The 14,959-nt window shown below is 40.6% G+C and overlaps 1 protein-coding gene across 1 annotated transcript; it reads right to left on the bottom strand.

Moving 5' to 3' along the window:
* Positions 1 to 1,551: 1,551 nt before the first annotated feature.
* Positions 1,552 to 14,201, bottom strand: LOC309548241 (collagenase 3-like). Its single transcript, XM_082248192.1, has 9 exons — positions 14,159 to 14,201; positions 12,841 to 12,989; positions 12,631 to 12,756; positions 11,450 to 11,611; positions 10,197 to 10,299; positions 6,674 to 6,807; positions 4,574 to 4,733; positions 3,545 to 3,651; positions 1,552 to 1,662 (listed from the first exon to the last, which is right to left on the bottom strand). The coding sequence occupies exons 1-9, from the start codon at positions 14,194 to 14,196 to the stop codon at positions 1,571 to 1,573; spliced, it is 1,071 nt and encodes a 356-aa protein (XP_082104318.1). The 5' UTR covers positions 14,197 to 14,201; the 3' UTR covers positions 1,552 to 1,570.
* Between the last annotated feature and the right edge of the window lie 758 nt (positions 14,202 to 14,959).

The following is a 14,959-nucleotide window of genomic DNA, read 5'->3' as shown; positions in this document are numbered from 1 at the left end:
CACCAAATTCACACAATTAAAAAAAAAAAAACATACAATCCCATATACACAATCCTATACCCGCAGTCCAGAGGAAGGTGAAAAACCCCAGCAAAGCATGATCCAATTTGCTACAGCAGGGGAAAAATTCCTCCCTGATCCCCTGAGAGGCAATCGGATATTCCCTGGATCAACTTTGATGACATCCGATTTGTGTCCTTTCCTATCAGTTAGGTTTTTTGGAACGGAAGAGAACCCTATTTTTCTTCTGTTTAAAAAAACGGAACGGACGCAAAAACGGATGTCAGCGGTGTCATCCGCTGACATCCGCAATCCCATTGACATACATTATCTCTGTTTATCATTCGCAAAGGGATGGGATGATAAACGGACATACGGACCTGGATGACACAAGTGTCATCCATGTCTGTAAAAAAAAAAAAGTGCCGGAGCGGATCAAAAAACGGTCCACCCCGTGTGAAAAGACCCTTAATGTCACACTCACAGCTTGAATTTATATTTGTTCAAATGTGCAACTGTGTACCTACTTTAGTGTATTCTACTCCATTATAGTAATAACATTATACTGCACAGTACTCCAAATGTCCAACAAACCCATTTTATGAAAAATTATTATACAATATGTTCCACAAAGTTTTTTTGTATAATCAAAAAAAGATAGCGCACTTTTTTTTTTTTTTTTTTGTATACTCAAAAAGGTAATGCACAATTTTTTATGTATAATCAACAGGGCTTTCTTTCAGCGGGAACGCGGGGGAACGCAGTTCCGGCACCTCCAGCACTGACTGTATGTAATGGCAAGGGGTTCAAGGTCTATTAATGCTAGCTGCTGGGGGGATCTATTGTTGCTGGAGGAGATCTGCTTTTGCGGGGTGGGGAGGGGTGTTTACTGTTGCTCAGGAGGTCTATTGTTGTTGGTGGGGGTTCCACTGTTGCTGGGAGTCAGTTGTTGCTGGGAGGGATCTAGTGATGCTGGCTGCAGGGAAATCTGTTGTTGCTGCTAGGGGTCTATTGTTGCTAGGGGGGGGGGTATTTTGTTGTGCGTGATACATTGTTGCTGGGGGAGGGTCTATTGCTGCTGGAGAGTCTATTGGTGCTGGCTGCACGGAGAGCTGTTATTGCTGCTGGAGATCTTTTGTTGCTGGGGGAGGGGGTATTTCCTTCTGGGGGGTTCATTGTTGCTGAGGGGATCTATTGTTGCTGGCACATGTGATCTAGTTTTTCTTGTTATTATTAACGAATTCCATACAAATTACTTAGTACCACAATTGTTACATGGTTCCTTATTCTCTAAAAGGAGCAGTACTTAGGGGGTGGAACTAAGGAATGGTGCAGGAGGTGAGTAGGGCGGCGGAGACAAGGGGTGACTTGGAAAGGGGAGTTCCTGCACCTATTGACTGAGAAAAAAAAGCCCTGATAATCAATAAAGATAATGCATTATACTTAACAGGTATGCACAAGACTTAAGAGGGGTTTTAATACAGGCTATGAAAATCTTATATAATTTTATTACACACATTTATGTTTAAATATATATAAATATATGTATATGTAAAAAATAAAAGTGACATTAACATGGGTATATTTCTGACATATTTGTGACAGTGTTTCTTCTAGAGTCATATTCAATCTGTGTTGTTTGATGGTAAAAATAGATGAATCCTGTATGGGAGAAGAATAGGAGAGTATGGGTTGTAATAATTTTGAGGATAAAGTCAGCAATGTACTGTATGCTTGTTTGAGATAATGCAAATGCACTAAGGTCACAGTCAAGTTACTAAAGGCTCAGTTTTGAATTCCAATAAAGAAATAAGACTTAAAAAGGAGGAACACTCTGCCCTGTCCGACCTCGCTCTCCCATTTTTATTAATGTGTTCTGTTTCTCAGGGGATAAAGTACATGTACCTCTTCCTAGGTGCTGTGTAAGGTTAGCTGTGAGGTCAGACAGAGCACTCCTCCTCCCTACATGGCCTTCCGACAACTCAGCTAGCAAGAAGATGGCTAATTTTACAGGTGTTACTTTTCTCCATCTCCAAGCACTTACTCTCAGTTGCCTAGAACATTGTAGCAGAGAAGCCCTCTCCTTGCTAGCTGTATTGCCAGACAGCCATATGGGAAGAAGGAACACCCTGCCCTGTCCAACCTCACAGCTAACCTTATTGAAGAACATAGGAAAATAAGACAAAGTACTATAGGGTACTTTGTCTCGCGAGGGACGGAGGAAGCTAATAAAAATAGAAGTGAGACAACTGCAGACACAATAACCTTGCCATGGTTTTTGTATTTTTGTTGGGATGTGGGAGGTCAGGTTTGCATACCCACCTAGGATCGGGGTGGCTTGGTGGTGGCTGCATTGGTCTGGGTGGATGTCTTTAACATAGAGTTCTATGGTTAACACAGATATACATTAGTAGTAGTTGAGGTTGAATAAAGACAATAGTCCATCCAGTTCAACCTGTGTAGGTGTGAATCATTTCTCATACCCCTGAATGTTTTGATCCTTGAGATGTACGTCCAAGAGTCTTTTAAACGTAGCCATACTCCCTGCAGTTACTACCATTTGTGGCAGAGAATTCCGCAGTCTTGTAGCCCTTACTGTAAAGAACCCCCTGCGTAACCTGAGGTTAAATCGCTTCTCCTCTAAACGCATTGTATGGCCTCGTGTTCTCATGCATTCCTTGCGACCGAAACATTTTTTTTCTATGCTCAGATCACCATTGAGGTATTTGTAAATTGCTATCATGTCCCCTCTCAGGCGTCTCTTCTCCATTCCTTTGCCTCAAAGCAACCCCCACCCCCAACATGTAGGCTTTCTTCTACATCCTGTAAACCACATATATCAAATGCCAAGATAGAGGTAGCTGAATTTAAAATCAAACTTAATCATTTATTGTGAAAATGAAATTGGTGCTGCCTTCTCTCAACTCCTGAGCCTCATAATGCACATATGAGTCCACGGATGGCCGAGGTTTCTGTGGTAAAAGCTTGCTTGCTGGCTTGCATAGACAGATCTTGGTCTCTAGTCATGATTGGGAGTCAGCGGGACAAGCTCCCAATCATATGACAACAGTGACAGCCAATCACAGAGGTTACATGACACAGAGGTCTGTCCTGCACCCCCTTCTCCAAGCATAAAGACCCATTTAAAGGGATGCTGGGGCTGGGTGGGGAGGGAAATGCTTATTGCAAAACTGTTAACATCCAGTACATGAACACTGTGGCCCAAAGATGGGGCATGACCGAAAAAAGTCTGCCGTTCAGCGCTCTCATCTGATGGCTGAGAGCACTGACTGGTGTGTTCTGGCATGGGGGCAGTCCTCCACAATAGCTCAGCGGGGGATATCGCTGTACTAACATCACATAGTTAGTACAGTGGCTTCTCCTGAGCAGTCAGTTTTGTTTTCATTTGGCCCGCTGGGTTAAACGGAGAAAAAAGGGTTTAGAATGGGGAGTCCAACAAGCCCATACAGATTTTATGGTCAGGTTTTCATAAATCATTTGGCATATAATATAAGTGAAAATGCTTATTTATTGGCAAGCTTACCATTATTATGCATATCAGCGGCATCTATTTTACTGCCAATGCCAGGAAATTGTGACTCCAGATGTACAGGGAATCCACTGTCCAGCTGCTTTCTGTCTTCATCATAACTAAACAAACAGGGGTAAAATATTTAAATATGAAAAAAAATCTGTTCTGTATTTTAAAGCAGAGCTCTGGCCCAAGTGTTTTCTTTACTTCTGGAGGTGACTTGATTCAAAAATAAGCTGTGGTCGCTGTTAGGCTTTGACTTGTAAAGGTTGGCTTACTGCTTTTTCTAAAACACAAGGATAAAAGATGACCAGTGCTCAAATTATTCTACTTTATTCAAAAGAACACATTCAACTTGCCAATTATCAGTCAGGGTTCTATGGAACCCTAAAGCCCCGTACACATGTAGCGATCGTCGGCCGAACGATCGGCCGTCTTTTGTCCAGGGCTGTCCTGTCGGTTGAAAACTGCAAAAGACTGCACACGAATTTTGTCGGCCAACAACAGCCGACTGCAGAAGTGATGTCATGTGATGGTTAACTTTCCGTGTGTTTTTTCTTTTCTGAGCATGCCCAGTCTTGCAAATCTGCTGATTGTCGGCCGAATTCTGTACTGACTGGCGAATAATCAGCCGTTCTGGTGATGGCCAACAAATATTTTAAAGTCTGCACAACAGATTCTGTTCGGCCGAAAATGCGCTGTCGGCTGTCGGAAGCATCATACTAACAAGCCTACAATCGGCCGATCGGTCAGCGGCCGAATATTTGCGGCCGACAATCGGTACGTGTGCACAGGGCTTAAGGTTCCATCCTTGAGCTGTGGCTGATTGACCTCCCGTCTGATGGTGCTGGCATAGTTTTAGGGCCAACATCACTTGGCAGAGCAAGTTGCATGATACCAATGAGTTTTTTAGCTGTCCACAGCATACTGGATCTAGAACAGGATATCTCATTCCAAGCATGACATTCACTGTTAAGAATCAAAATGTTGTGCTGTAATTATAATAGAGAAATGTTTGCCATACATTTACTGCCAACATACCTCCAGCACAGATCTCCAGCAAAGAGAAATGTTCTTCCTTTCCCTTTATCATGAAAAGCAGCATCTATTTTCTGTACATATTTTGGGATGCCATATTCATCAATATCTCTGGGACCTTCATTCAACAAGGTAGATCCATTGACAGTCCAGAATTCCCTTCCTAGATGCAAGTGTTCGCAATTAGTGGATATTCAATAACTATTAATAAATGCGATAATACATTAATTAGAAATGCTCACTTTTAGGCCTAAAGTGCATCAATGATGCACTGTCAGATCCCTTGATTAAACTGAAATCTGATTGGTTCTTATCCAGTATAGCAGATTGCATAATATCATTGCTCACAAACCACAAAAGTACAGAAAAAGTAAAAGGCAGGTTAGTAAATGAAATAACAGATTGAAACATCACAGTGTATCCATCTGATTAGATGATCTCACTTCCTTAGGGACTGGTCAGACTCTAGCAAGCATATTTATGGAAAAGAGTAGGCTCATTAGATATCACACTAGGGAGGTCTGCGTGGTGATTGTTTAGATATATTGTTTAAAGAGTGGATACCACTATCTCTTAATGCTGCAGAAAGAACTTAACAACTGGAGGAGAGGCTAACCACACAACTTTGATAGGTCATGGTGACTGGGCTCTCCTCCCGGCTGTTTTTAATATATTTAATAATAGAACTTCAGAAGCAAGTGGAGCTCAATGCATATCTGGAAAACTGGAAATCACACTGCCGGGTTTCATAATTGTGCAGTATGATTCTTTTAACCACTTGCCGACCAGTCACATTGACTGTACTGCGGCAAAGTGGTTCGTTATCGTCCAGCGACGTAGACCTACGTCACTGGACTCCTCCCCCTGTAGGCGGCGCGCGCCCGCTGTTTTCAGTCACAGCGGGAGTCGGGCCAGGGGAGGAGCGGCGGCGATCGCTGCTGCTCTTCCCCGATCGTCGGGGAATCTAGTTTGGAGATCCGCCCACTTGTGTAAACAGAGCGGCGGATCTCCTAAGTGACAAGGAGTGACAGATTGCAGTGTTCAGCATAGCTGAACATGCGATCTGTCCATGACTCACTCAGTCACCTCCCCCCACACACGTCAGTAAGCACCAGGCATACATTAACCCCTCCCTCTCCAATAAAATTAACCCCTTCCCTGCCAGTGTAATTTTTACAGTAACAGTGCATATATATAGCACTGATTACTGCAGTAATGTCACTGGTACCCCCAAAAGTGTCAAAAATGTCAGTCAAGGGTCCGATCTGTCCGCTGCAATGTCGCAGTCCCGCAAAAAAAAAAAAATCGCAGATCCCCGCCATTACTTGTTAAAAAAAAAAACACCAAAAATGACAGAAATCTTTCCCTTAGTTAGTAAACGCAATAACTTTTGCGCAAACCAATCAAAATACGCTTATTGTGATTTTTTTTTACCAAACATAGGTAGCAGAAAACAAAATTGGCCAAAAATTAAAAAAAATTTTGATTTTTACATTTTTTTGGGGGGGATTTCATATAAAAAAATGTTAAAAATATTGTTATTTTTTCAAAATAAACGCTCTTTTTTTGTTTATAGCGCAAAAAGTAAAAATCAAACAGGTGATAAAATACCACCAAAAGAAAGCTCTGTTTGTGGGGAAAAAAAGGACGTAAATTTAGTTTGGGTAAGGCATTGCACGACCGCACAATTGTCAGTTAAAGTCGCACAGTGCCGAATCGCAAAAAGTGGCCTGGACGGAAGACAGCAAAATCCTCCGGTGGTAAAGTGGTTAAAGCAGTGATCTGGCTGCAGTAAGACCATACCCTGGCTTTATAGATGAAGTAACCAATGACAGGACCAGCATGAGGGTATATACAGTATGATAACCAGAAAACTTCTCACAGTTGTATAACTTATTCATTTAACAGATATGGAGCTCAGGAGAAATATCTTTCAAATAATCAGACCAATCTTCACTTACAGATTTCAATCTACACGAAGAAAACAAATTCCAAGGCAAAGTGCTGTTTTTCAGGAAAAGGAGCATACAAGGAGTACTTTCTCATTTTTTTGATGTTCCATTGGCAATGAGTTATGCTGCTATTAATATTGTCTTTACTTACCACTGAATAAATAAAGAGTTTCCTTTCCTGGAAAGTTATAAGCTGCATCTATGGTATTTGGAACATTTTTCCAAAGTGAATTAGATGAGAACGATTTCGATACAGGAGCATTTGGATGATGATACCTTACTTTTCTAGGAAATGATAAAAAAAAAAAAAAAAAAAGTTCTGTTATTTTTTTTACATTTTTATACTATTTTTTTGATTACCATACTATATGTCATCTACTGATATAATGTCTTAGGCTTAAAATGTTTCCAGTCCTCTCTTGTGTTTAGCCCCTTTGTTTAGCATAAATAACATTTGAAGTGGAGTGTAACTCATATCTACCCATGCCTTGGAGGTCACCCTGACGAGTGCACTCCTGGCCGGGTCTTTCTTATTCTGTACATGCTCAAGCTTTATTCGAAAGGTACACAGGTATCTTTATTGTATTCCGTGTACATGCACAGTGTGGGGGATGGGCAAGGAACCATGGAACATGTAGTCTTAAAGCATAATTTCATAAGAAATTGCACAGTGCACGCTTCGTGACTGAGAGTCTAAATAAAGCGCAGTGGAGATGAACAGAGCATGGACATTTTTCAGTCAGTTGCATTGACCTAAAAATAAAACATAAATTTGCACTGAAAGTTTAATACTATTTTAACCATTAGTTTATATACTACAAGAAAGGAGTATGGGCTAAACAGCATGGACTTTACCTGGACATAATCACAAATAATCTATTAAAAAAAAAAAACATTTTTATTTCTAATATCAATATTAAAAAGCATCAGTTGCTCATACAAATACATCACACAACATACAGTGGGTACGGAAAGTATTCAGACCCCCTTAAATTTTTCACTCTTTGTTATATTGCAGCCATTTGCTAAAATCATTTAAGTTCATTCTTTTTCCTCATGAATGTACACATAGCACCCCATACTGACAGAAAAACACAGAATTGTTCACATTGTTGCAGATTTATTAAAAAAGAAAAACTGAAATATCACATGGTCCTAAGTATTCAGACCCTTTGCTGTGACACTCATATATTTAACTAGGTGCTTTCCATTTCTTCTGATCATCCTTGAGATGGTTCTACACCTTCATTTGAGTCCAGCTGTGTTTGATTATACTGATTGAACTTGATTAGGAAAGCCACACACCTGTCTATATAAGACCTTCCAGATCACAATGCATGTCAGAGCAAATGAGAATCATGAGGTCAAAGGAACTGCCTGAAGAGCTCAGAGACAGAATTGTGGCAAGGCACAGATCTGGCCAAGGTTACAAAAATATTTCTGCTGCACTTAAGGTTCCTAAGAGCACAGTGGCCTCCATAATCCTCAAATGGAAGACGTTTGGGACGACCAGAACCCTTCCTAGAGCTGGCCGTCCGGCCAAACTGAGCTATCGGGGGAGAAGAGCCTTGGTGAGAGAGGTAAAGAAGAACCCAAAGATCACTGTGGCTGAGCTCCAGAGATGCAGTCAGGAGATGGGAGAAAGTTGTAGAAAGTCAACCATCACTGCAGCCCTCCACCAGTCGGGGCTTTATGGCAGAGTGGCCCGACGGAAGCCACTCCTCAGTGTAAGACACATGAAAGCCCGCATGGAGTTTGCTAAAAAACACCTGAAGGACTCCAAGACGGTGAGAAATAAAATTCTCTGGTCTGATGAGACCAAAATAGAACTTTTTGGCCTTAATTCTAAGCGGTATGTGTGGAGAAAACCAGGCACTGCTCATCACCTGTCCAATACAGTCCCAACAGTGAAGCATGGTGGTGGCAGCATCATGCTGTGGGGGTGTTTTTCAGCTGCAGGGACAGGACGACTGGTTGCAATCAAGGGAAAGATGAATGCGGCCAAGTACAGGGATATCCTGGACAAAAACCTTCTCCAGAGTGCTCTGGACCTCAGACTGGGCCGAAGGTTTACCTTCCAACAAGACAATGACCCTAAGCACACAGCTAAAATAACGAAGGAGTGGCTTCACAACAACTCCGTGACTGTTCTTGAATGGCCCAGCCAGAGCCCTGACTTAAACCCAATTGAGCATCTCTGGAGAGACCTAAAAATGGCTGTCCACCAACGTTTACCATCCAACCTGACAGAACTGGAGAGGATCTGCAAGGAGGAATGGCAGAGGATCCCCAAATCCAGGTGTGAAAGACTTGTTGCATCTTTCCCAAAAAGACTCCTGGCTGTATTAGATCAAAAGGGGGCTTCTACTAAATACTGAGCAAAGGGTCTGAATACTTAGGACCATGTGATATTTCAGTTTTTCTTTTTTAATAAATCTGCAACAATGTCAACAATTCTGTGTTTTTCTGTCAGTATGGGGTGCTATGTGTACATTCATGAGGAAGAAGAATGAACTTAAATGATTTTAGCAAATGGCTGCAATATAACAAAGAGTGAAAAATTTAAGGGGGTCTGAATACTTTCCGTACCCACTGTATGTGAAAACATACATGTAGCCACATTATAGTATTAAATGTGCATCAATCAACATAGGGGTGCCTATTACCACTGAATCTGTAACTTTCCTTAACAATTTCCACTAGTAAATAGCAGCAATTATTCAGAAGGAAGGATTTCAGTCAGTGGTAGAGGATGGTGGTAAGGCAACTCTGATACTTGACGTATGTTCTGGGCTCAGGCTCAACATGTTTCGCACTTCCTCAGGGGCCTGTCATTGAACACTAAATGATAACATCTAAAATTATATACTACAGTTATGTGCTCTTTTGAATGTTTAATTGTGAAAGTTTATTACAGGATTTCTGTTTCTTGAATCAATTCGCTCAAAACTAATAGTTGTTTTCATTTTTTCATGTTAACAGTGTAATATCAAAACTTATTTTTGTTTTCAGTCGAAGGCTTAGAGATTAGACCCTTTCTCAGGTTTTTATCACTGTCTGTGTCCCCACTTTGGAGATTCACCCTCTCTATTTGTCGTGATAACCATTTCCACATAAACACAAAGTAGGGGGAAAAAAGTGGAGGTGAAGGGAAATTATCCAATAGGAACAAACGTCCTGATGGCAACTTTCTAAATGGTGAGATTTCATATCATTTCCTGCTTCTTCTCCATGACAGGAAGTAAAGGAAAATCTCCTCAGTTGTACTCAGACAGAAAATTAATAGCCTGACGTGTTTTACCCCTTCTCTACTCTTTCCAAATCTAAAGACTTTGCCTGAATATACCATTTAAATCACACCTGCTGTCTTCTTTTGAGCCTAGACCTGTCTAATGTCACATCAAGCAAATTAGCCATTTTGGTCGACGTTAATTTGTCTGATTATTTTCATGAATATCTGTCTTAGACAAACAACAACTCAAACAAATTGGATTTCCAAGCAATTGTAATTTATGAACATTGTGATTCATAATTTGACAAATGTGTTCAGGTTGGACATCTGTGCTAATGATTTGTTGGTCAACCAGATTTGCAAATCAATTTACCCATCTCATGGTAGACAGCTTCTGTTATCCGTTTGTTAAAAATAATCTTGTCTACTGCTTATACAATACCTGTCTTTGAAGGTAATCACACTTTCTTCCCAGTGAGCTGTGGCATCCATAGGAAGCTCCTGACTACAGATTGTTGGGGTTATAATCCTTGATGGTTTGGAGCCTGGAACATAAAATATGAAATAAATATTATATTAAATGCACTATAATAACATTTATAGAGTTTGGTTAAAGTTTACCTATAGATGTTAGAAGATCATCAACTAATTTGTTATTATTATACAGGATTTTTATAGCACCAACAGTGTGCGCAGCGCTTTGTGTTGTCAATGAGCCAACTGCTTCCTGGTTTCCCCCAGACCATAGCAAACACTGAATGTGAATAAGTGAATATCCATGCCATTCTGGCAGTACATACTGTACATGCATCTCCATGTAGCAGATTTGAAAAAAAAATCCTCCTTCTGAATTGTAAACATACATCCAACTGTTATCTCATGTCTATAGCCAGCCTATTTCTACCTTCTTCTAGTAAATGTAATTAGCAGCAGTCATAGTAGATCCTTACTGATTATTATAAACAAAGTGATGAGGACAGGAATGGGTACAATATTATTTTACCATGGACAGCAAATTTAAAGCCCAGTGGCTTCCAATAATAATCCAAATCCTTCATTTTACATTTTTCTAATTCTTACAGTATGTTTTCTTTAAACAACAGCCTCAGCCTGAATAGAGAAACCTGTCTTCTGCCAGCATGCTACAACAAAGGACCTCTCCTCTCTGTATGGAAACATTAGTCTCTCTGTAGAAGTCAAACACAGCCACCGCTGAGTCATAGCCATTGCTCAATAATCAGATGAGCTTTGCAGATTGCAGAGCTATAGGTAAGATTTAGCAGGGGCTGCGTTTGAACACTACAGGGAAACCACTGCCTCCACACTAAGAATGAACATCTCACTCTGCAGTTGCTGGCAGGGGACAGGCTTTTCGACTCCAGCAGTGGCGGTTTACGAAATATAACAAACTGTAAGACTTTGAACAATTTTTGGTCCTGATGCACCTGGAATGCATTTAGCTGATTTAAACTGAAGGTTCAGTTGGGCTTTAAGTTTGGGCTGATGTACTTAAGTGTTTGTTAGGGCCAGAAATATATACAGAGTATATATGTTATCATCCATTATAAACAATAGACAGAAAAATATAAAACATGTACGTTTCCATTTTATAGAGATAATTATTGACCAATATTGCAAACTTTTACTCATATAATATGACACATAGGTTAAAATAAATATATATGGAAAGATTACCATACAGTTCCTGTATTCCCAGGACGTCATCAGCCGGAAGGGTAAAGACCTCTGAACTGAAGTGTGTGTAGAAGGGAAACATAAGAGCTTGAGGATTACCAGAGTGATCCAATCCCAATGAGTGACCAATCTCATGTACAGCCACAGAAAACAAATTGTAGTCTATAAGGAAAAGACAATGTTTTAAGGGGACACGGTTACTAAAATACTGTAATATACAATGTTTAAACTGTATTTGTGTTGATTCTAATGTTTGTTTGGTGCAGATATGTTTTAAGGTGATTGCTGTTTATAAAAATCATAGGGCCCGCATGATCAACTCTCTATAGGAATAAATGAAGAATGTACACTAGAGTTGGGTAACAGGAAGTTTAGGTCACAGCAAAGCTTTGACTGTTACTGTTGTTGGAGATACAACAGCTTTCAGTTTAGCAGATTAACCGCAGTTCATAAATAGGACACTAGATGTCGCTAATGCTCAGTGATATTCTATGCATTTCTATGATGTGTTGTAATATCCTGTACACTGTACTGAACTTGTTGGTTATCTCTTCCTGTTCTGTTGTTCTTATTACAATGAGGTGACATCTTTGATTTCTGTGTTATGTTGCAATAAAGAAGCCAGTTCCTGTTACTCCACAATGTCTGATGTGAATGGACTCCACTGCACCCAGTGATCACACTCTGCAACAACTGTCAGACTAGGGGCTGTATGCCCAGGATGAACAGAAGAATATCAATCAACTCCTCCATAGGATAGAATGCAGTCACTTTTTGGCCAATCATTTTCGCTTCGACTCACTTTGAATCAACTTTTGTAAAGCCAGGTGGTGCTTGCAGGGCCACCCATGGCTCAAAGTCTGAGTGATTCGTCATTCTCGCCTAAGCCAAAAAGTAGAAAGTGCATTTCCAGCTTCTCCAGAAAAGACACTAACCCCATAAAAAATGTTTTTATACCCTATTGTGTAATTGGCGGAGGGGGGAGAATTAGACCACATGATAGTACAGCATGAATGTCCACCGTAATTTAGGTTGGCCTCTCGTTTCATGTTAATAGTTCTAAGATACCATTTGAAAAAAAAGCATATCCCTCAACCATACTTTTTACGGAAAGTACAAAGAGCACTACGACAAGGAAGCCTTAATAAGTAAAGTACCTAAAAATTACTGATACCACCTACCAGAAACATTCACAGTCCATGTCTCCTCATCATCAAAATGGATGTCTCCACCAATGTGGTCACCAGGAGGAAAGGCATGAGCTAGCACACCTGAAGGTCCATCAAAAGGAAAGAAATCTCCATGTTCTAGATGACACCACAGATATAAAGTATTTATTAACTCAAGTACAAATATCCATGACTGTTGTAAATTACATAAATTGAATATACCTCTCCCACCAAAGGATATCATCATGTCTGCCGTTCCGTTCTGAAGCCGGATGAATTGAAGCAAAGTCACATCACTCCACACTCTAAAAGCTTTTTGTATCGCTTTATCTACTTCAGCTGGAGGTAAATCTGGGGTGTAATTAAAAATCCTGTACAGTGCAGGAGGAAAAATGTCAATATATGAAGTATTTCACTTGAAGCGAAATCTACCGTATTTTCCGGCGTATAAGAAGACTTTTGTACCTCAAGAAAATCCCCCAAAAATGGGGGGGGTCGTCTTATACGCCAAGTATAATATCTCCAAGGTACCCTAAGTATAAGTATTACCGGTAGATGTAATCTCAAGATGCTTGCTGTACAGGAATCCCTTACCGGTATACCGTATGTACCGTAGTTTCGGCTACATACAGTATACCACGCTGAGCCAATCACGGTGAGCGATGTATTCTATTATTGAATGCAAAACCTGCTCGGATTGGCAGAGTAACATCAGCCCACCTCTCTAACTCCACCAATCCGAGCAGGCTTTGCATTCAATAATGGAATACATCGCTCACTGTGATTGGCTCAGCGCGGTATACTGTATGTAGCCGAAGGTACAGTATACCGGTAAAGGATTCCCGCCCAGCCAGCGCCTTGAGAGAGTACATCTACCAGTAATACTTATACTTAGGGTACCTTGGAGATATTATGAGAGATTACATTTATTACAGTACTTAGGGTAATATGGAGATATATGAGAGATCTGAGAAATCTGATGTTTTTCAATGGTGTTGCCTTGCTTCGGAAGGGGGGTAGTTTTATAAGGCGATTATAGCCCAAAACCTATGTTTTAACTTGAAAATTAGGGGGGTCGCTTATACGCCCAGTCGTCTTATACGCCGGAAATTATGGTATTTAGAAATGACTGGCTGCCACCTTGGGCAAAAACACCTTGGGCATCCAGCTAGGTGAGTATTATTGTTTTTTCTTTTTTTTTTTTTTCATATCACAGACTTCTATTTTTTTAGGCTATTTAAAGAGCAATGATAATGTACAGTGTAGCAGGCCATACAGCATAAGAGAAATTTGAACATTGAAAATGGCTGCTGATTGGTTACTGCTGGAAAATGCACTTTGAACACTACATTTTGCCTTATTAAATATGCCTGTAGTGAAACCCTTTGGTGAAGACACGAAGCAATGTACAGTTCTCCCCATAGCAGGAAAGGGATATAGGGGTAGCGCAATGACAATGAACATTCTTAACATGGTGCAAATTAAATTTATAGGATAACTACAAAAATATATATATAGTGTTTCCTAAAAATATACTTACTGGTAACTTATAATTGTAGAGGACCATTTTAAATTCATTTGAATCATTTTATATCCTGCAACATCAGGAACTCCACATCTTGCCAGATCCTTTATGTTAGCTTTCTTTAAGACAAAATCCCAGTCCATGGGTAAAATAGTGGTAGCTTGTGTTCTAAGTGCCTGTACAGAAGTAATTGAAGTGACACTATTTATCGTCTAACTCAAAATTCAAGCTTTATCAGACATGTTCAGAAGGGTACATTAGGTGTCCTAATGCCTACGGATGCCTTCCAAATGATCACTCCCTACTGCCATCCCATCACCCCAAAAATCAATAAGAATATGTCTAAGCCACCTCCCTCCTCTCCCCCACTGTTTCCACTGGCCAGAATCTAAATGTTTAGCCAAGCTGAATATTCAAGTTGAACGTAGTACCAGCTGGTGCTTGGCACTTGGTGCATGCATGTCCAACCTCCCACCCATGTCTATGAACATCCCGTCATCAATTGAACCATGAAAATAACTTTTAGTAAACTCATACCATTTAGCAACTCACTAAAGGAAATAGAAATTCAAGAACATTCAAAAATTAAAAACACAAATCTCTTCATTAAAGAGGAAGTAAACCCTCTAGGGGTTTAGGAGATATTTACCTTACATGCAGCTAGTGACATCACTGGCGCATGCGCTCTGAAGGAACAGCCGCTGGTGCCGTTTCTTCAGAGCCCCGTGCCGTGACCGACGGCTCCCGTGCGCGGGAGTGACATCACCGCGGCTCCGGCCAATCAGATGGCCGGATGCCGCGATCCCGGAAGACGGG

The sequence above is a fragment of the Pelophylax lessonae genome (assembly GCF_965119305.1).
Source record: "Pelophylax lessonae genome assembly, chromosome: 2".
Taxonomy (NCBI): domain Eukaryota; kingdom Metazoa; phylum Chordata; class Amphibia; order Anura; family Ranidae; genus Pelophylax; species Pelophylax lessonae.
Note: the sequence above shows the minus strand (reverse complement) of the source record. Positions and strands in the feature narration are given on the sequence as shown.

Excerpts from the sequence above, each read along its gene's own strand:
- LOC309548241 (XM_082248192.1), bottom strand. The coding sequence starts at position 14,196 with ATGAATTTAAAATGGTCCTCTACAATTATAAGTTACCA. Across the intron at positions 10,300-11,449 it reads GGGAATACAGGAACTGTATG|GCTCCAAACCATCAAGGATT; the intron begins GTAATCTTTCCA and ends TTTATGTTCCAG. Across the intron at positions 6,808-10,196 it reads GTGATTACCTTCAAAGACAG|AAAAGTAAGGTATCATCATC; the intron begins GTATTGTATAAG and ends ATCATTTCCTAG.